The sequence below is a fragment of the Lepisma saccharinum genome, chromosome 27 (assembly GCF_977018435.1).
Source record: "Lepisma saccharinum chromosome 27, izLepSacc3.1, whole genome shotgun sequence".
NCBI lineage: Eukaryota > Metazoa > Arthropoda > Insecta > Zygentoma > Lepismatidae > Lepisma > Lepisma saccharinum.
The window spans coordinates 40,775,082-40,797,445 of NC_139255.1; the positions used below are offsets into that span (position 1 = coordinate 40,775,082).

Genomic DNA, 22,364 nt, shown 5'->3' on the forward strand with positions numbered 1-22,364 from the left:
TCTACCAGGAACCCATTGATTATAAGGTAACAACATTGCCAACACAATGTCAAGGAGGATACTTATTTATTTGCCCAGAACAACTTTCATTTTTGAGGAATATAAATAATTCTTCTCTTACAAGAAGCACCATGCATCTCTCATGATGAACAATGTAGATCGTATGTGCTTTAAGGGGGAGAGGTTTTAATAAAGGTTACAGTATTATGATTTTTTAGGTTAAAAATTAATAGAATTACAGTAGAGTCTCGCTTATCTGGCATAAATGGGCCGGCAGAACGTTTGATAATAGGGAGGTATTAAGAGAGAGCCTGATAAACGTCAAACTAATGTTATAATTTTACATATTATGAACCTAATACAGTAATCATGTTTTACAACAATACAGAAAAAAATAACTGGAAAAATGAACTTACAGTTACAGAATTGTCTGAGGTTAAACACAATACGTACGTACAGTACTTCAAAAGTTCAGTCCTGTGATGATTGAAAGAAATTTTTGATCGTAGTCTGCTTTCCTGACGATTGCCGTTTCTTCACTGCCAAGTCTCGCAATCTTTGCAGCATCATTATGTTGATTCCTGTAGCTTCTTCTTGTTGCTCAATGTATTTAATTGCAGTTTCTAGAGCCTTAACTCCGTTGTTATGTGATATTCTGCAAGGCTCGACAGTTGGTGCTTTGATCTGGATCTTCAATTTCGTTGTCTTCGCAATTGACAAGAGCGACAATTTCTTCATCAGTTATATCATCCTTCATCCAACTTTCGATTTCTTGCAAAGATGCATCCTCACATCCATTCTGTACTTGCGTAAATTTCAACTTTTAAACAACACAACAACAACGTTTGTCAAATTAACACACGCAGACACATACGCATGTAACAGACGATAAACCGATCCGCATGCAATGATAAACTGTACTGCACTGCACTGAGTAGTGAATGACAAGACACATGAGTCATAGTGTAGGCGGATGCATCACGTGGTAGAGTCAGGTAAAACTAAAAATAGACTACGCTCGCGCTCGCAACTTGCAGTTTTTGTTGCCAATTGATTTTTTTTTTCGGTGGTATGTCTGATAATATGGAATGTCGGATAAGCGAAGGTCGGATAAATGAGACTCTACTGTAATTATTTATGTGCATACTTGAATTTGTGTTCAAATTAGACAATTGTGGGCAACATTTTTAAAATGAGCTTTTGAACATGGTGGGCTTCTGATCTTCAAATGGCCATTTTATGTTTACATGCATCATACAATATTATATACTCCACAGAATAATCACTAATGTAGAATTAGTTAATTTTATAATACTTGACCAAATTTTAATCCAGTTTTTCTCCACAGGTTGTCTTTGCTGACAAAAGACTGGACCATCCATATGGGCTTGCTTACCATGATGATTTCCTATTTTGGGCTGAATTTCAAAATGGAACAGTGCAACGACTGAATCTGCAAAACAATACTTTGGAAACTTTGAGTGTTGAAAATCCTCCCTTGTTCGAAATCCGTGTCTTTGATAACTCATCCCAAGTAGGCAAGTAAAATATTATTTATTCCAGTATTAAGGATTTTCAATGAAATTTCAAATCTGAATTTGTCAGGAATTAATCATTATTCTTTTATCCTAGAATTTATTTCTGATCTTTCCTTGAAAGAGGTTTATTGATTACCCTGTTGGTAAATGCATTTTAAAGGAGGCACAACACATCACATTTCCAGTATATCTAAGTTCTTTAGGAACATCAAAAGCTAATAAAACACTCTAACTGAATTGAAACTAGGGATGGACCAATATGAAATTTTGGTTGTTACCGATAACGTACTGATATAAAATTGACCGATACCTATAACTGATATTCTACTGATCCGATATAAAATTCCAAATGATTATTAAAGAACCTGAATTGTCCATTGACCTCCATACCAAATGTATGAATGCAATTTACTTTTTAAAAAGTAGGGTATTATACTAACGTATAATTTAGTGCAATATTCTGCCATTTTGTTAGTTTTTATATCCATAATAATTATAACAAGATGGCAGAATATTGCACTAAATTATAAGATATTTATAAATGTATTGGATTGGTAAAATTATTGGTAATATTACCAATACACCGATATGACTATATTGGCCGATACGGGTAGAGCACCAATAAATCTGTCCCATCCCTAGGGATGGGACAGATTAAAGTTGGAAAGGCAAATTGAGACTTTGAGATCTTGAAGATATGGCTGACTTCTTAGATGAATGTTTTGTCAAAATTAGAAACCCATGCCAATTATTTGTTATCGCTTTATGTGATTCTGAAGTCGTCTTTCATACAGTCTGTGTTTATGTGAATCGTACTATTATTTTTTAAATTCTAGTTTCTGGAATCAATAGATTCATTGGTCTTGGTTTGAGATTTTTATTATATGTTGCCTAATTTTATTTCAGGCAGCAATGAGTGCACAAAGAATAATAATGATTGCCCTGATTTGTGCCTGGCAACACCTCATGGAGCCATGTGTGCATGCAGAGACGGCTTTGCTCCCGGCAAGGAAAGCAACATCTGTGAACCTGAAGCAAACTACACCCAGCCTTCACAGTGCAGTACGGGTCACTTCCAGTGCGAGAAGAATCTGAAATGTATTGATGCAAGATACGTCTGTGATGGCGATGATGATTGTGGCGATGGTTCGGATGAGAACAGTGGGCCTGGTGGAGCATGTGGTAAGTTTTCTTGTTTCTTTGTTTTTTTTACTTCATTTACTTACTTTCTCCATGGTGCAACAACTCTTTGAAAAGCAAGCTGTTTTGATCTTTACGTGATGCATGGTCAGCATCTAGAGTTCCATCACCACTGTTTTCTGGCTTTTTATCTTATTTTAATTAGTGGGAATGTAGTGTTATATTTTGAAATGTGAATAGTTTAAATATATTTGGAACAGTTTTTTTTTTCAGGGGATACTGTATTTACCTAAGGTTACTTTTCTTATGTGCACAAAATGACTTTATTATTGATTTTTTTCTTATTTTTGTTGCTCTTCTGACCTCAATGGTTAAGGACATGCTTTGAGCTGACTTAGAAATGTCAGGGAAATTGATTCCTGACTAAAAAGTGCCATGGGAAGAGTCAGGGAAATGAAAAGATCCAAGGAAAAGTCAGGGAAATCAACTCGTGTACTAATGAGTCATGGAAATATATGAATATTTCATGAAACTACCAGTATTCACAAACCTGGAAAAGTTAGGACTGCTGCAGATTTTTAACTTCCTTGTCAATTTGTAAACTTAAATTTGATGCAAGAGATTTTCTTTTAAGTAAAAGAGAAATACCTTAAAAATATCATCTTTCTTACAATTGGTTTTACATTTCCACCCCCCACCTCTAAATGTGTGGCAACAGAGTTAATTAAAACATTACTGGATGGTGGTTGAAATATGTGCAGTATGCATTTAACTAAATGTCTATCAATTGCTGATTACTTTAAGTTACTAAAATTTCATAGCTTCACCTAATTTACTTTATACTGTGGCATCTAGCATGAAATAAATATGACCATTTGTATAGTCTATTTACATTTATTTTCTGTTTTCCAGAGGAAGTTACATGCAGAAAGGACCAGTTTCAATGTGACCACAATCGATGCATATCTCACTACTGGGTGTGCGATGGTGACCAGGATTGCACAGATGGATTGGATGAAGATGTAGCGAGGTGCCAAAATTCGACCTGTAGTTCCACCCAGTTCACTTGCAAGAAAACAGGTCGTTGCATCCCAAAGATGTGGACCTGTGATTCGGATCCCGATTGTGGCGATGGAGATCTTTCAGATGAGCATGATAATTGCCGTAAGTACATAGACTTTCTCTGAAGATAAGATAGTGATTTCGAGTTGAAAACACTGCCTTGCTCAAGTCTTGGGAATTTTCAATGTTCTGAAAATCGTGTCCGGCATTGACTGAATTGTGAGTGTGTGTGGAAGCACAGCTTCTTTTCCATTCAGTTAATTGTGGCATTGGAATTAGCAATGATCGAGATGAGTGTATGGATGACACTGACACGATCACTAACACACACATCTGATCCAAGATTTCAACCTAGGTCACTGTGTCTGCAGCGAAATAGGCTAGCCACTAGACCATACAAGAGAATACAGTAGAACCTCAATTTTTTTTGCTTTTCAGGGGACCCAGGTAAAAGAACTTAAAATGTGGTAAAATGTAAAACTGTGGAAATTTGTATAGGATTTTGCTCTGTTGGGACCATGAGGAGTGAATGTGTAATGTAGGATAAATGTAAAACCAGGGAATGTGAAATCGTGGTTCTACTGTAATTGTTTTTTTGTTCCCCATATGAAAAGGAATTTCATCGGTCAAACTTTTCTCTCAGATAGTGAACCATCAAGTAAGTTGGAACCTTTGTTTATGGCATTATATCCCTGATCCGAAGTAAAATAATCTCTACTGCACACCATGTGCATTTGCCAAAGTTCAATAAAGATATGTTCAAAGTCAGGCACATTGAAACAAGATGATCGTGATCGGGTTTCACTCAAAATGAATTATATAAGCTCAGTATCTCTCAATTTACTTGTTTTGGATCACGTGCCACATGGGGCAATTGGTTTTTGTTGTGCCATCGTGAAATAAATCAATCTAATCCACTCAAATAGAACACAAGATCAGTCACTCAAGATTCAACAGCTGCAAAAATTTCAGATCAAAATTATAAATTTATATCAATAAGTGTGGTCACATCGTTAACACAACTTGCACCCTTACAATCACAGGCTTGTCTGGAACTATTCACTGGTGAGAGTTTAGTTCCTTTAGGTGCATAACTGTAGTCTGGACAGAGTTGTAAAAACAACAGAATTTGGAGTGCACTCAACATAGGGAACCTTGGTTTCATCCACTATCTTGAAACACCAGCTTCCCAAGCTATCAATTTGATACATAAATGAGAGATTGAAATTTGTAAATCCCAGGATTTGGAATATGCCCACTTTTTTAAATTTTTTTTTTATTATTATTATAGTAATTCAAAATTTTCCGATGAGGTAGTAAACACGTAAATATCATACAAAAATGCATGTATTTTCTGGAGTATTTATTTATATAGTTATTCTTGGCAGACCAGGGAGATTAACCTCCCCACCCCCAACCTTATTCACTGTCTCCATGCTGAATCATTCAAGCATCCCATGTATTCCCAAACTGGAACACCTTCTCTAGGGATTTTCACTTTCAGCACTGGTAGCACTGTACAGTAGATTGCAGAAATACATGATTTCAATTGCATAGCATTATTGTTATTTCTTTGAGATTGTTTTGACAACTTGTGGGTTAAGAGAGTTGATGGAGAATATGATGAAAATTTGCCAATTCAATTGACAAGTGCTTAAGTAAAATGAAAGATAAATCCATAATACAAAGGTCAGTCAAAAAGTAACTCACAATCCACTGTAGCTCGGGAATGGTAAAGACTAGGGAAATTAAATTTTGTAGGTAGAAACATTGGTCCTTTACCACCTAACCAACACCTAATTCCATATTGAGAAGAATCCAACAAATTGGGACATGTAAGTTGCATCATGATAACGCACGACCACATGCTGCAATCATGACAGTTCAGAAGATTGGCCGTCTGGGATATGGTGCCTCAACCCCCACACAGTCCTGACCTAGCACAATCGGATTTCTATCTGTTTATCTGTTTTTTTAAAAAAAGGTAAAGTGTTCCCCTGTGCTTAGCACCACGCCATGAAGGCATATAGGAGGGTGCGGGGGTAACACCCCACACTTTCTTGATCTGGTCGTGAGTGGGGGTGATGTGATCAGCACCACGCCCCTGACTGCCTTTACCCCCCAGGGTTTCCCCCAGGTACCCATGTTATTCGACGCTGGGTGGGTGCCGGGGCCGCTTCCAACATTAGAAAAGTTCCCGGATTTGAACCGGCCGGGGGATCGAACCTGGGACCTTTAGCATGGTAGTCAGATGCGTTACCGACTGAGCCACCGCGGCCATTACCTGCAAAATTTTATTTTTCTAGTCCTTACCATTCCCGAGCTACAGTAGATTGTGCGTTACTTTTTGACTGACCTTTGTAATACAGAAGAAATCATGCTTTTCTAAAAGAAACAAAATGGAATCCTTTATGAATATGGAATAAATAAAGTGGTGATCCCAAAACTAGTGCAACATTAACTCATTTTAAAATATGTATAACATGAGACATGTTTCCTATATAATGTAGCATAGGCAAGTGTATGTATCAGTATATTAGATAGTTCTAATGTTGTTTGACTGACCACATTTTCTCTAGAAAACAAAAGAATGCCGAACAATTGTGCTGTTAATTCATTGATCCATTTGTTCCATATAGACCAACACAGTATAAGGAATAAATGACGGATGTTAGTATTTTGAAGCACTTGGCAATATTGAAAACATGTGAAGTGTAAAAAAGCCTGCAAAGCTGTTTTCTACCTCTGATTAACTTCATCTTAGAGGATTTGGTGACATAATAAAACATAATTTTTAGTGTTATGTACCTGGAGCATGGTGCTGATCACATTGCCTCCACTGTGGTCAAGATTGAGAATGCATGGGGCCCTCCCTATCTCTACACACCCCTATTCATCTTCAAGGCATTTCTGATAGCACAGATGCCTTCACCGTTTTTAAAATTATTATGGCGTATTTATTTATCTGAGTAATTTACATGTTGGTACTTTGAGTGCTGTTGATGACTAATATTTTTTTGACACAGATGAACATAGTCTTAAATCAATAAAACTATTGTGTACAACATTGGGTATTTGATTTAATTTGATTATATGCATGCAAGATTTTACATTGAAAATCCTGAAGTTAAATGTAATGTACCCAGTATGCACTCATAACTCAGTCTGATGTAAGTGCAGTGTAGTTAAGGCACACACGAATCATATTTATTTCTGGTTAAGAAATATGTGCTATTGTATTGCGTGGTAGTAAGTTGAGAATTCAAGTTTTTTTTTTTACTTTGACATTGCAGAGTACCCAGAATGTTTGCCCACAGAGTTCACGTGTGAAAATAAACACTGCATTCCTTTGGAATACTACTGTGATGGAGATGATGACTGCAGAGATAACAGCGATGAAAAGTACTGCCGAGAAGCTTGCGATATAGCCACCCAGGTATTTTTCTTCCATATTATGCTGTCTCTTTTTCACAAGTACAGTTAATCCGGACCCCAATAAACCGGACTTTGCTTAATCACCTTCAAAGATGCTTACTGCTTCCGGATTGGCTAACTACACGTTCGACGGAACTACTTACAAATTTATAAAGTATAGTTATGCAACACGCAATTCAAGATTGCTGTACATGGCTATGTACATGACCAGACAGGGGTGGTTTAATAGCCGGGCGCTGCCCTCGGGATGCCCAAACCATGGCAAAACATTAATTCCGATTATATAAGCGTGGTTATTTTTTAAAAGAGCTAGATTTGTGTCGATAAGAATTAATTAAAGTTCCTGCTGCATACTATAATATACAGTAAAACCTCGTTAATCCAGACCCCAATAAGCCTGACTTCACTTAATCCGGACAGGCAAGAGGCAAAAAAAAAGCAGAAGGCAAGGTTTTAAATGTGGCTGGAAGTCAACAAGAGAACTTCTCAAAGGAAAGGCAGTCAACCAATGATGATATTCTGTTTCCTGCAGACTTTGTTTTCTATAGTGTATTTAGGCCTATGCCCTTTAAATACAGCATAATAAATATGTGTTGTTTCTATAAACTGAGTTTTAATGCACTTTCTACTGTTCTTTTAGGTTATTTCAGTTAATCCGGACTTTCGTTAAACCGGTCAATTTATCACCCCCCCCCCATTAGTCTGGATTAACGAGATTTTACTGTATATCATACATATAGTGTATTTGAAACTAAGATTATAACAATTTTTTTCTGCCTGTGAAGTGAATTATTATAATTCATAGCTTATGCTTTGTGTCAACAGAATTATTGATAATGAATAGAAGAAAAACATACCGGGGTGTAAGGGGTGCTCCTTCCCCATAGTGCACCCAATAGTCAACCTCACTTCTACGTAGTACACCCTGGACTGCAGACTAACGAGGCTCTGGCGACTGGCCCCATGGCCAGTATAATTCTGTGTCGTCCTGTGTTTTGTCCTTATTTGTGCTGAGTGCCCTTTTTAGCCTTAGCTTTTAACAGGGTAAGGGATTTAGTTTTCATGAGCTTTTATTTTTGTTATGATAAGGGGCTGGACCCTATATAGTGCGACTGGTGAAAAATAGCCCCAGTGCTGACGCACCCAAAAAATTTTAATTCACATTCACAAGAAAAACATCCCATAACATGTTTATTGGGCATAATTACTTTTCCTCTTTCTTTTGTTATATTTCACAAATTGACGGGAGGTTACTTTACAGATAAACCCTTATGTACATTGTGGTGCAAAAGTCAGTTTACCCAAAAAGCACTATTATCAATGTGTGTGGGTAAACTGACTTTTGCTCCACCCTGCATATAAAATTAGGGATAATTCATATGTTAAGGTTTTGTAACAGACATGTCTAAATATGCAAATTCATCTTGTGTCAAGCATTAATTAAGATGGTTACTGAACCATTCATGTTCTTCAAGAAATGTGCACTTTATATCGGATCTGTAGAATATCAGTAGTTTATCGATATTGTATACACAGTGAAACCGTGATTTTATTTTTTAGGAGACTAAGGTATCCAGGAAAATTTTGCAGCATATAGCTTTATTGGGATCGTGAAGATTGAATTTACAGTGTGGGAAAATGTAAAAATCTGGAAATGTAAAATCGGGGTTTCACTTTGTGTCTGTCTCTGTGTGTGTGGAAAGTTTTATCTTTGAATATTTGAGAATGCACATTATTTCTGTAAACTAGTGAGATAACGGTTCAATCCTGTTGATACGTGTGGTTCATACTTTATGCAGTTGTGTGCATGAACTTGGTAATTAATGCGCTATTTTCCCTTCCGATTTCAGTTCTATTGTCGTGCAGATAGCACATGCCTCCCTTTGGAATTGGCATGCAACAATAAGACTGACTGCAGTGATGAGAGCGACGAATCTGACTGTCTTCCTAACAAAACGGGAAAAGTAAACAAGAAGAAAGGAAGCTGCTATGACAACCAAACATTTGAGTGTGGAAATGGCTTTTGCATTTCTTTTGATTTGGTATGCGATTCGAAGGAGGACTGCTTAGATGGCACAGATGAGCGGAATTGTGGTAAGTTTACATGGTGCAGATGTGTATAGTTGTATAAGCTAGCGTCATTGAATGTTGAACCATGCCCTTATAGAAAGCACCATTTGCTTTATCACATGAAAGGGAATAGTTACTGCAATTATTTTGTAGTATTCTCGAGGATGAGCATAGTTGAGTAGAACTCAAAGGGTTCTTTCCATCACTAAAAGGACAAGTATAAGAGACTGAACACAATTACAACATGAATGACAAATGTTTAGACACGTTGTGCATCGTAACAGGTTTAGTAAAAGCATGGTGTCTTACCTGCCCAACCTGACGACAGTCACCCTCCTCCATCGAGATGTCGGTGGCATGGCTTCCAGACTTTGGCTTTGCTGAATCTCTGCCTCCACTGGCCTGATCCTGCTGCAACCTTTTATTTCTCAAAATCTTTCGCCTCCATCGGCGAGAATCATTACAGTCTGAAGCAGGGCACCAAGTGTTCTCTGAATGAGATCAGTTGCTTATGTTCCCTTTTTTTTTTACTTTCATCTACTGAAACCACCTGTGTGTCAGGTTGAGTAAGGTATTCCTAATGCATTTCTTGTGGGTTACTACAATTTGATAACAGTTAAAATTGCCTTCTTAGTTAACCAAAAATAAAATTAATATAAATAAATTCTGTGCAAAAATGGGATAGTTTATATTCGGAAGCATTACAAGGAAATAGAGCTTTGAATGTATATTTTATCCAAGACCTTAGTGTTAAGCAATATCACTTTAAATTCATATTTGGTGCAGCATATCATGAGGAGCTGCTTAGTAGTAATTGCAGTGGACTCCAGTCTTCAAGGCCAGAAAACAGCAATGATGGGACACATTATGCTGATCATGCATTGCCAAATGAAAAGCTACTTGGCTTCCTTGGCCCTGAATGGACCACAGATTTTGGAGATATTTATTTTGACTGATATTTATGTACAGAAATGGGCTTCTTCACGTGTCATTCATGTTAATGTTCTTGCTTCTTGGTGTGAGAAGTTCCAGGTTTAGTATGTTATGAGTACTTGGAATTTAGATGGCACACATACATTCTTAGGACAGTTGGAGAGCTACTTGAAAATTAATATTTGGCTCTGGTGTGCAAGTCTATTAATAGCAGCTGTAAAACTTATTATACTAACTACAATGCCAACAACCACCTACAAGGGGATGCTTTCTTTTAAAAATGGCAGAAATATGTATGTAAAATGTACAGAATTTAGCAATAGGATTAATGAATCTGAACACTATTGCTAGTAGTTTGTAGGAGTGGGACAGATTAATCAGTACTTACTGATATTGGTCTATATAGATATCTATATAATTGTTAATAATTTTACCAATGTGATGCTTAAATAGCCTATAAGTTCTTTCATTATGTTATTTCTGTATGAACATGAAGGTATAATTTGGATACAATGGTTTTGTAAAGTAAATGTCTAAATATGCAAAACCTATTGAGTCACCTATGAAAATTGTGGCTTTTTATTGGATTGGTAGAATATACCTGTAGTTGGTATTGGTAATTTTGTATCAACACTTTACTATTGGTCTATCCCTACAAATTAGTTTATAAATAAAATTTAAACTTACCTGTATTATCTGCCATTTTTGTTAGTTCACATGAAAATATAACTATGTACACAATATTTAAGTACTATTTCTTTTCATTATGACATGCATTTTCTTTGTTTTTTTTTGTAAAAATTCTGAATTTTGAACTATGAACACTCCATGTATGCCAGAGTGAAACTACTGAACATTACAATTGTTTATAGCTGTCTCTTTGATGTCCTATTGAATGTTTTATTCCTGTTCCAGGCAACAAGATAACAAATTGCACTGGGGATGGTTGTAAGAAAAGTGACCATTGTAAACCTGGTAGTAAAGATTGTCAAGTTCCACTACCTACCCCACATTGTGAATACCCATCAAGGCTTTGTGACAATAGGACTAAGTGTGTGACTATAGATCAACTGTGTGATACAAAGAGTGACTGTGAAGACAGATCGGATGAAGGATTAAGATGTGGTAAGTTTGAGGAAAACTTCCTTTAGTTAGAATTGAATGTAAATAGAAATAAAATCCATTTTTCTCTTTATTTTCTCTTCTCAGGATGTCCCCCGTTCGCTCTGAATAAAGACTATAATTTGCAGTAAGTACTGATAATGACAACCCAACTGATATTTGCATTACCAATGTAATTCTCCAAGTCACTGTATAGTTTAGAATTTACACAAAATGTTTGCCATGTTGTATCAAATCTGTTGGTTATTGAAATTCTTAACCTTCATGTTAGAACTGTATTGGTATAAAATTCATTTTAATCTTTACTGAAATTTAATTTGTGTAAAATAAGATAAGAAAATGTCAAGAAATCAAAAAAATGGGTCAAGAAAAAGGCAAGAAATTATGCTTATGGTCAAGAATTTTTGATATTTTTTACAGTACAGTGAATTTACATTGTTACTGTATATACCTGTACTGAGATTTGATAAAATTCTATTGAGTTGTGGTTAAAAAAAAAAATAATTTGTTGCTTAAGAATCACATTCTTGTGTTTGTAAAGTTTTGTAAAAATATTATGTGACCATTTCCCATCCAGGATGAAGACTGATGCATTAATTTTTAATAGGGATGGGACCGATTAATCGGTACTCTATCGGTATCGGCCGATATAGGCATATCGGTTTATCAGTAAAATTACCGATTATTTTACCTATCCAATATATCGTTAAATATCTGATAATTTAGTGTAAAATTTTGCCATTTTGTTGTAATTTTTATGGATAATCTCCAGGCCTTACTTTCTAAAAAAAGTAAATGTATAAGTATGCAATTTCTTTTTCACTGCAGTCACCTTGAAACACACATTTATTAAGGAGGTCAATGAACCTTCAGGTTCTTCAAGGACCATTTCTAATTTTATATCAGATCGGTAGAATATCGGTTATCGGGATCGGTAAATTTTATATCGTTACTTTATTGGTATCGGCCAAAATTTCATATTGGCCCATCCCTAATTTTTACATGCATTATTAATTAGAGCAAGTGTAAATCTCTTGTTGAAGTGGTTTCAGTTTTCATCTTAACCAGCCTTGCACTAGGGATTTTTCATTGAATGAAATTATATATTTTCTTAATTTCCAACTATACCTAAGTAAGGTGTTATTAAATAAATGTTAAGAGAAGGGAAAGAAAGGCCAAGAAAAAGTAATGAAAAAGTCAATAATTTTGGATTTATCTTGTTAGACACCCTATCCTGTAAGATGAAAATAGTGGAGGGAAAAAATTAAACTTGTTATTTATTAGTAAAGAAAATAATTTTGAAAGTTTCCTTCATTCTCATTCTTACTTTTAGCAGGAAAGCAAAACAGTTAACAAGTTGCAGTTATTATTTAATTATCTCTCTTTCAGATGACAATGCTTGTGCTCACATCCATGACTGCAGTCACATGTGCCATAACACGCCGGAGGGACTTCTGTGTTACTGCCCTGACAAACTTCACCTGCAGGCAGATGGGGTCACATGTTCGGATTTGCATCCTTGTGACAAGTGGGGGACTTGCTCTCAGGTGTGTGTTCGCTTGAAGAGTAGATTCAAGTGTTCGTGCAATGAAGGCTACTTGTTAGAAGATGACAAATTCACATGCAAAAGTATGGGTAAGTAAGCTGTTAAACGTGTTAGTACTATCATAACAATTGTCCACTCGCTTTTTAATTGCCAGTAACATAACAGTAGTTGCAAGAGTGATAAAAGGAATGTAATAATCTGAGCTGTGAAGCTTGTAAAACTTAGTGGAAGAAGAAAAGTTATACCATTCATGGAATTTCTTCCAGTATATTATCTTCTGCTTGTTGGATAAATTTCATCTAATTAAACAGTTTGAAACTGACTGATGAAATGTTTTATTTCCATCTCCAATATACTATCAGTTTTCATAGAAAAAATGTAATTTGAACTCTCAAATATAAAATCAAAACTCAAATTTGTGTACGAAGGTAAATGTTTGGTTTTAAAAGAAAATCTAGTACAAATTTACTTTTTCTCATCTGCTTTATGAAAAGTACAAACTTATGGAAGAATATGATTTTATCACTTCCTATATCACAGTGTACAGTCATTTTGTAAATAACCTGTGTATTTATTTGATGCTGATCCTTGCACTACAGTTTTGTAATTTATTTTAATACTTCCTTATTGGCATAGTACTTATAAAAAAACGGAAAACTGTTTTATATTTTAATGAAATTTATATACTTGGCAGATGAATCCACTCCGTATGTGATCTTCAGCAATCGCCATGAGATTAGGGGAGTAGACCTTCGTAACTTTCAGGTGAAGGCTTTGATATCCAGTTTGAAGAACACCATAGCATTGGACTTCTATCATACCAAAGATGCAGACATGATATTTTGGACTGATGTGGTTGACGATAAGATATACAGAGGGACTTTGATAGGAGGATGTAAGTATTACACCTGGTAATAAAATGCACTGTCAAAAAGTGTGTGTGAAGTAAACATAATATATTTACATGTTTAAAACTGCAGTGAAGTTTAAATTTCGATGGGGATCATAATGAACTGACATATAAGCGCATATGTAATTAGAAGCTGCCTTGTTTTTGCATTATTGGTTTATCAAAATGGATTTAAGAGAAAATTACAAAGTTTGACAAGGGTTGTTTCAAGTCTGCTTTATGTTCAGATATGCTAATTGGGAATGGACTAACTAACTAACTCTCTAGCCTTCTTAAACCCGAAGGTACATGGCTGCAGCAACACAGGCCTTCCATATGTCCCTATCCTAAGCAAGATCTATATACTCTTTTCCATCCCTACCGATTTCCTTTAGGTTCATCTCAACGTTATTCCTCCATCTTCGTCTTGGCCTTCCTACAGATCTCTTACCATCAGGTTTCCCAACAAGAATCCTGTAAACTCTTCTTTACTCTCCCATTCGTGCCACATGGCCTGCCCACCTAAGTCTTCTTGATTTGATTATTCTAATAATATCTGGATATGAATACAAATTATGTAGTTCTAAATTATGTAACCTTCTCCACTCATCTGTCTCCTCATCCCTTTTAGGTCCAAATATTTTCCTAAGGATCTTATTTTCAAACTCTCAATGTAAGGGACCAAGTTTCACATCCATATAATAATATAGGCAAAATTACTGTTTTGTATATTTTAAATGTTAGTTTCATAGATATTAAACGAGAAGACAAAAGTTTATGAAGAGAAAAATAACTTGGGACTGGATCTAGAATTTAAAGTGGGATCCAAAACAGAGTTCAGTGTCCTTACATTGAAAACTGAACACAGGACCCCTTGATTACAAGGCAACAATCAGTGAGGTGCATTGGAAAATTGTAAAAATGCGAAACCAGACAATATGGACAGTATGTCATAAAAGTTATAACATAGTCATCTTTGCACATTTTAAGGAATACTTTTAAAAGTTTAACCTTTAGCAGACAATTGTCTATGTTAACTTTTGGTAACCCCTTGCCAAAGTAGAAACACAATTAGAAGAAGAAGCAGCAATTTGAATTTACTCAAAAAGTCCTATTTGAGCATGCATTTTAATTTTTTTGTAAATGCATCATTGTGCTATTTTTACCATATTTGAATGTAATGTTTTCTTTGCAGCACTGACAAACATTGAAGTGGTTGTGCAGATAGGTTTGGCTACCGCTGAAGGTCTTGCAGTAGATTGGATTGGAGAGAATCTGTACTGGGTGGAGAGTAATCTTGATCAAATTGAAGTGGCTCGTTTGAATGGGAGCTTCAGAAGAACACTGATTGCAGGCGACATGGAGTCCCCAAGAGCCATTGCTCTTGATCCAAGAGATGGGTATGTTTTTGGTGCTGTTTGCTGTGCACGTGAAAGTAAAACACTATTAGAGTACATTCTCCTTCTTTGGCTTTACTGTTCTTTGTGGACCTTGGCCTTTCACCACCAGCCTTCATTTGTCTGTATTTCTTGATTTTTCTCTCCAGTTCATTATCCGTATTTGTTGTAGATCTGCCAGTTACTATTACATTATCCATCCACCTTATTCTAACCAAAAATACTATCAGCTTGCACTGTATATATGAAAATTTTCATTCTCATCCCTTGAACATTCAATTCCATATGCATTCATATCCACACCCACACATCGTTACACTCAGTTTTCTTTTCAATATACAGGGTGTCTCAAAAGTAATAGCGCAAACTGACACACGTGAAAGTACACAATAATAGAAGCAAAAAAGTCTCTGTAATCATGGGTCTGTAAAAGTCATTCTAGTTGGAAAAATGCTAATAATGTGTGCGAATGTGTGGTTAGAAGCCGTCACTGATTGCATTTTGTAAACACCGAGTGCTTTACTCCTTGCGCGGTCCGAGGTTTGCTCTTTGTTTACAAAACAGAACATTTCCGAGAGGCTTGTACCCACACATTCGTACACATTATTAGCATTTTACCAACTAGGACGACATTTACAATCAATGAAGTCAGTGGCAGCTTGTGATCACACATTCGCGATTATCTCGAAAACTGCTTGTTTGCAGACCCATGTTTACTGAGACTTTTTTACTTCTATTATCGTGTACTTTCACCTGTGTCAGTTTGCGCTATTACTTTTGAGATACCCTGTGTGTGTGTGTGTGATATATATACAGGGAGGTTATTTCAGTCGTTCACCGCCAGCGTGGCGGCCGGTCGGCGGACTCTTCATGCAACAGGTCCCGGCAAATTGCGTTCAGGAAGTCCGTAACAGAAACCGCTTGTTTTGTAATGTTTCCACTTTTCACAATTACAGTTACAATTACAATTGAAATAAGCACGTACCTTGTCGCAAGGATGCTGGAAAAGGTGTCCTCCCACATACAAATATTTCTGGCACCTTATTTCTGACATCTAATCTTAGATTAGACATCGCTACTTAACCTCAGTTGACAGAAAGGAAGACAGCATCCCGGCGCATAAAGCAAACCGAAAGCGTAAAATGATATTTAAAAGTAATAATAATGATGATCACTAACCTCCTGTGTTATAAGAGATGTTGAAAATGACCTACTTCAACAGCAATACAACACGTTTCTTAGGTTCAAGAGATCCTGTGTCTCGTAATTGCCTGACCACTTTTCTGCAAGAATTCGTTTTCACGTAATTATCGTACATAAAAACTCTCTGTTCAAGACTATATTTGTTTAACGACATAAGTAATGAATGAATAACAATTAACACACAATAAAGCACTGGCCATGAGTAGCACATTACAATAACACAGTATAAGCAACACGTGTACTGTTGAACGCAAACAGAATTGAACATGAACAAACACTGACGTCTGGTAGCCGACAGTGTTGCTAACCATTTTTCAGCAATGTCCCTACAGACGTAGTCAAAATGTCCCTACAACTGACCAAATGTCCCTACGCCAAGTAAAGTAACTAAAAAACAACACCTCATTAGCATGCAAAACAGAAGATAAAATATACACATTTACTTACCAAATCTTTCTGCTCGGTGCTTCCACAATTAATGAAGGAGCGAATTTACAATACATGACCCCTCCCCGATTTTTGTAATATTTTGCATACTCACTAATTGAGGCCTCCTAATCACGAATTTCAAGTTAAGATTTGGGGGGTCACGTGTAGAAATTGCAAAATAAGTGACATTGAGTGGTCCGCGATCGGCACGATGGCTTATTATTTACCGGAAGATTTTGTGTTTCCAATACTTAAAAAACGAAATATACATTCCTGATATTACTACGACCCCAAATTTTAACTATGTTTGCCTATCCTAACCTAACCTAACCGTACCTGAATGGTTCGTGGGGCTATCCGTCAATGGTTTGTTGGGCTACCCGTGCCTGTTTTTTTCGAGCCCAAATTTTAACTATGTTTGCCTAACCTAACTTAACCTAAACTTACCGAGAATGGTCAGTGGGGCTATTCCTGAATGGTTTTGCGGTAATTGTGATTACGAACCGATAAAAAATATTATTTTCGTAGCACTTTAACGGGAAACGTTCATCATCGAAGACGCTATTTTCGTATCCTGCAATTTTATGATTGATGTACTGTTGCCAAATTTACCTGTAATCAAATCAGTTCTTCTACATCGTGATTGTCGCTGTCGCATGTAAGCACGTTCTTTGGGCAATATACTGAAATCCATAAGTTTATTAATTAGCCCACAGCCATCCTCCTGCACACTCCACCTAACAATCTGTACAACATTAACAACTTTTTTACTGTTCTCTTCCGCCATTCTTACACGATCCATGCTCTCCAAGTATGAAATCAACAATGTGGCAACGCTGTAGACAGCGTAACTAATTGTAATTTGTTCATATCAACAAATATGGCTACCATACTTGTATACGGAGAATCATTGCAAGAATTGAAAAGCTTATTTTACAACTTCTACACGTTAATGAACATTTTTCCCCCTCACCCCAACATGTTAATTTGAGATAAATCATCACGAATAATTATTTCGTGAGTATAAGACGTAGCATAGAAATTACAGAAGGGTCCGGTATTGTAAATTCTTGCCTTAATGAATAATAGGGTTGTGCGGGACAGAATTTTTTGGGTCGGGACGGGATCGGGACGGTAATTTTTTTAAATCCCGACATTCGGGACTGAAAAATTTGCAATTTCCCGACCAAGTCGGAAAATTTTCGGGACGGGAAATTTTCGAAATTTCCCGAAGCACTGGAAATCTCGAATTTTACAAGTCATTTTCACTTTAAGTGATTGTTTTTGCATTTCTAGAATAAAAACTTACAACTTTCGATAAGTTCCAGAAACTTACAAGGCAGAAAACGTCGAGAATTAACGACTTTTTAAAGTAAAGAATCCAGCACACCCCTAATGAATAATGTTGAGTCGTTTACTGTTGATTATGTTATTTGAAGTCATACATGCTGCTGCTGTGAAGAGATAGATGTTGGTTGGTGATGCTGTATTTCCTGCATTCTTTAACAATTTTGGTCCCATTTTATTTCCCTTTTTTGTTTTTGTATCACTTAACATTGAAAATATTCTTTCCGTTTCCACGTTAGAATGCGGCAATGTTAGCACTATTTTCGCGAGAGTGGAAATGTTTTCAAAAAGGAACTTGCCTTGAAAGTTTTTGGTAACCGATAACATGTTCCAAAATTCTGATGGAGATCTGTTAGTTAGTTCTTTTTTCTCCTCCTCGCTAAAGTATCCAGATAAACAAATTCATAAAATGTAATTTACCAAGATTGAAAAAAGTACCTACGTTTTCCCTCATTTGGCAAAATCTGTCCCTACGTTCCTACGCGGGCGAAATTTAGTGAAAAGTCCCTATGCGTAGGGACATGTCCCTACGGTTGGCATCACTGCCGACACGTGCAGTATGAAGCGCCCTCTCGCGGCTGACAACTCACCCAACCTCCGATAAGCTGCCGGCGCTGTCGCGACAACTGAGGATAAAGTAGCGATGACTAATCTAAGATTAGATGTCAGAAATAATGTGCCAGAAATATTTGTAATTGCGAGGACACCTTTTCCAGCATCCTTGCGACAAGGTACGTGCTTATTTCAATTGTAATTGTAACTGTAATTGTGAAAAGTGGAAACATTAGAAAACAAGCGGTTTCTGTTACGGACTTCCTGTAATGCAATTTGCCGGGACCTGTTGCATGAAGAGTCCGCTGAACGGCCGCCACGCTGGCGGTGAACGACTGAAATAACCTCCCTGTATATATATATAATGGATAAAAGCAAGGTGGGCCAAAAGGGCTAAGTAAAAATCAAAGGTTTCTTGGTGGTAGTGGTATGTGAGGCAGCTCGCGATATTTGCTTGGTGACCAGGATGGAGGGATATCCACGGTTAACCAGGGCCTGGTGTAGGCGGAGGTTATAATTCTGGCGGGAGGTGGGTGAAGTGTTCAGGCGCTGTCCCCTGAGGGCCAGAGAGAATGGAATGGCTTTTTTGGTGTGGAACGGGTGGGAGCTGGAGAAGTGTAGGTATTGCATGTGGTTGGTGGGTTTTATGTGGATGGAGGTAGTCAGGTGTCCTCCCTCGATGTGCACGTCCACATCCAGGAAGGTTATCTGGTTGGGGGAGTGCATCCAGGTGAATTTGAGGGAACGGAAGTGGTTAAGTTGGTCCAGGAAAGCTGACAAGGATGGTTCTCCATGTGTCCAGACCATGAAGATGTCGTCGATGAAGCGGAGCCAGAGGAGGGGTTGGGTATCCAAGAACTCTTGCTCAAGTTGGCCCATGAAGAGGTTTGCATAGGATGGGGCCATTCTGGTACCCATGGCTGTACCTCGGATCTGTAGGAAATTTTGGTTTTCAAAGGTGAAGTTGTTACAAGTGAGGACAAGGTGGGCTAGGTGGGTCAGGAAGTTGGTGCTGGGGTTGTGAGGTTTGGGTCTGCTATTGAGATAGAATTCTATGGAGCGGAGGCCATGGGAGTGAGGTATGTTGGTGTAGAGGGAAGTGACATCAATGGTGGCAAGGATGGTATTGGGGGGCAATGGTGGGAGGGTGCTGATTTTCTGGAGGAAGTGGTTGGTGTCACGGAGGTAGGAGGGCAGAGCTTTCACAAGAGGCTGGAGATGGGAGTCAACAAAGGCTGAGATTCGTTCTGTGGGTGAGTTATAGCTGGACACAATGGGTCTACCAGGGTTGCCAGGTTTGTGGATTTTGGGCAATAGATAGAAGGTGGGGGTGCGGGGATTGTCGGGTATTAACCTTCTTTGATTTTTATATAATTTTCTTTAATTTACCATGCTACTGTAGAACATTCTACGAACTCTTATATATTATTTTTCAAATCTAATTTTTCTTAGATGTAGTTCTTCTTAGTTTTTTCTTACTATATAAGGCATGAAGCCATTATTTGTATTAACGTTTTAAATTAAATATTGTATGGCTTAATTGTAACTCTTATCAAAATAAATAATAAATAAATTAAAATTAATTGATGCCTTCCTTAGTAAAATGTATATGCAGAAAGAGAATTGATGGCTGTTATTGGCTTTTCCTTTTTTTTTAATTGTGAACCTAGGTATTGTAGTTGATTTTTTTACATTAAGACCATATGATTCTTCCTGTATGTGCATGTAAAGGAGTCATAGTTGGCACATTCTCAAACTGCTCTATGTGTCAAATTAGGAGTAATTCTTGAATTTATTTGTAGTGTCCTCTTCTGGTCGGACTGGGATGCGGAAGCTCCTCGAATTGAATCTTGCAGCATGAGTGGAGATGGCAGACATATTGTTCTTAGAGTAAATGAAGTTACGCCTGGAGGGGCTTGGCCGAACGGATTAACACTGGACTATAATGCAAGGCGAATATACTGGGTTGATGCAAGGTGAGAACAGTAACATTACATAGCCTCAAACACTAAGATTCTACCTGGCATGAGGTTGAATGTGGTTTGATCAATACTAATAATTACTTAAGAAATAATCTAGACTAGGGTTTTCTACGGACTTCGAAAGCAGAGGATTTTTTTTTATCTGGATTGAAATCTGAAAACTCCCTTCACTTTTTCCGTGGCTGGTTTATGTATTTTTTGACAGGCGGGAGGGGATATTTAACTTAAAAATGATTTTTTTTTTCAATTTGTTTTCAAATCTTTATTCATTTGATTAACTTGCAAGGCTCATGACATAATAACTTATTAGTGTGTTATATTATTGTTGAGTGGTCTGGGAAGTTATTTAAAACCTGGAAACATCAGGGAATATGGGTTTTGTAAAATGAGTGCTAACCCTGTAAACATGGAGTATGGAATAATATGAAATTTCTACCAATACTGATAAACTACTACTGATGCCACTTCCAATGTTCTCCTGATGCAGTGTAAAAATGCAAATATTCCTTGAAGAGCCTGAATGGTCCATTTGTCTCCTTAGGTAATCTATATAACCAGGTGACTACAAAAAGTTTTGCCTTGGAAAAAAGAAACTCCATATTTGGAGAACTTGAAGAAATTATATCTTTTTCATTCATAATAGGGATGGGACCTATTAATTGGTACTATATCGGTATCGGCCGATATAGGCATATTGGTGTATCGGTTTATCAATAATATTACCGATTATTTTACCAATCCGATATATAGATAAATATCTGATAATTTAGTGCAAAATTCTGCCATTTTGTTGTAATTTTTATGGATATCTCCACGCCCTAATTTCTAAAGAAGTAAATGTCTAAATATGCAATTTCTTTTTCACTGCAGTCACCTTGAAACACACATTTATTAAGGAGGTCAATGAACTTTTCAGGTTCTTCAAAGATCATTTCTAATTTTATATCTGATCAGTAGAATATCGGTTATCGGTATCGGTAAATTTTATATTGTTACTTTATCGGTATCGGCCAATCCCTAATTCATAATAAAGATTTTTAATAAAACCATTGAATTCTAAATTAAATTATAGACTATTTACAGAAATAATGGATCAGTAAAATTATCAACACTTTGACCAGTATGCTTATATTGGGATGATATTGACATGAGTATGGATTGTTCTATCACATCCCAAGTAAATATTTTTGATGCTGTCTAATTACATAGATAAATTTGGTTAGATTCTTACATAATTTTTCCTTTTGCAGGTCTGATTCTGTGCATACAGCAACGTACAAAGGGGAGGATCATCGTGAGATCATGAGAGGCCATGAAACCCTTTCTCACCCCTTTGCAATCTCTCTCTTTGATAACTATATATATTGGACTGATTGGCGAACTAATTCTGTCATCCGTGCAAATAAATGGAATGGATCGGATATTAGTGTGATGCAGAGAACTCTGACCCAGCCATTTGATATCCAGATTTTGCATCCAAGTCGACAGCCACGAGGTATGTACCTTCTTGTGTCATGCTCATTACCTTCATTTCTGTAGGCAATTTACTTTATGGAGTAAAATAAAGGGCAGTGTAATGAAATGAGGTGTCCTACCATAGCCTGTTAGAAATACTATCCCAACATTTGCTGGAGTGACAGAAGAATAGAAAATCCTAATTAGTGTGGCAGGTTGCTGCATACTCAAAGGAGATGCAAACGGCACATGATCTGGCACTAA

The 22,364-nt window shown here is 36.8% G+C and overlaps 1 protein-coding gene across 4 annotated transcripts in view; it reads left to right on the forward strand.

The window, feature by feature from the left end:
- The window catches only part of LRP1 (LDL receptor protein 1), a 330,684-nt gene that overhangs the window by 194,943 nt on the left and 113,377 nt on the right, over positions 1-22,364 (forward strand). For all 4 annotated transcript variants that reach the window (XM_083113424.1, XM_083113423.1, XM_083113425.1 and 1 more), the window contains exons 15-25: positions 1,349-1,542; positions 2,449-2,720; positions 3,591-3,842; positions 7,034-7,176; positions 9,026-9,269; positions 11,094-11,303; positions 12,690-12,935; positions 13,541-13,741; positions 14,931-15,135; positions 20,466-20,639; positions 21,896-22,140. In XM_083113424.1, the coding sequence (XP_082969550.1) occupies positions 1,349-1,542; positions 2,449-2,720; positions 3,591-3,842; positions 7,034-7,176; positions 9,026-9,269; positions 11,094-11,303; positions 12,690-12,935; positions 13,541-13,741; positions 14,931-15,135; positions 20,466-20,639; positions 21,896-22,140 (2,386 nt within the window). The remainder of the gene's footprint in view (positions 1-1,348; positions 1,543-2,448; positions 2,721-3,590; positions 3,843-7,033; positions 7,177-9,025; positions 9,270-11,093; positions 11,304-12,689; positions 12,936-13,540; positions 13,742-14,930; positions 15,136-20,465; positions 20,640-21,895; positions 22,141-22,364) is intronic.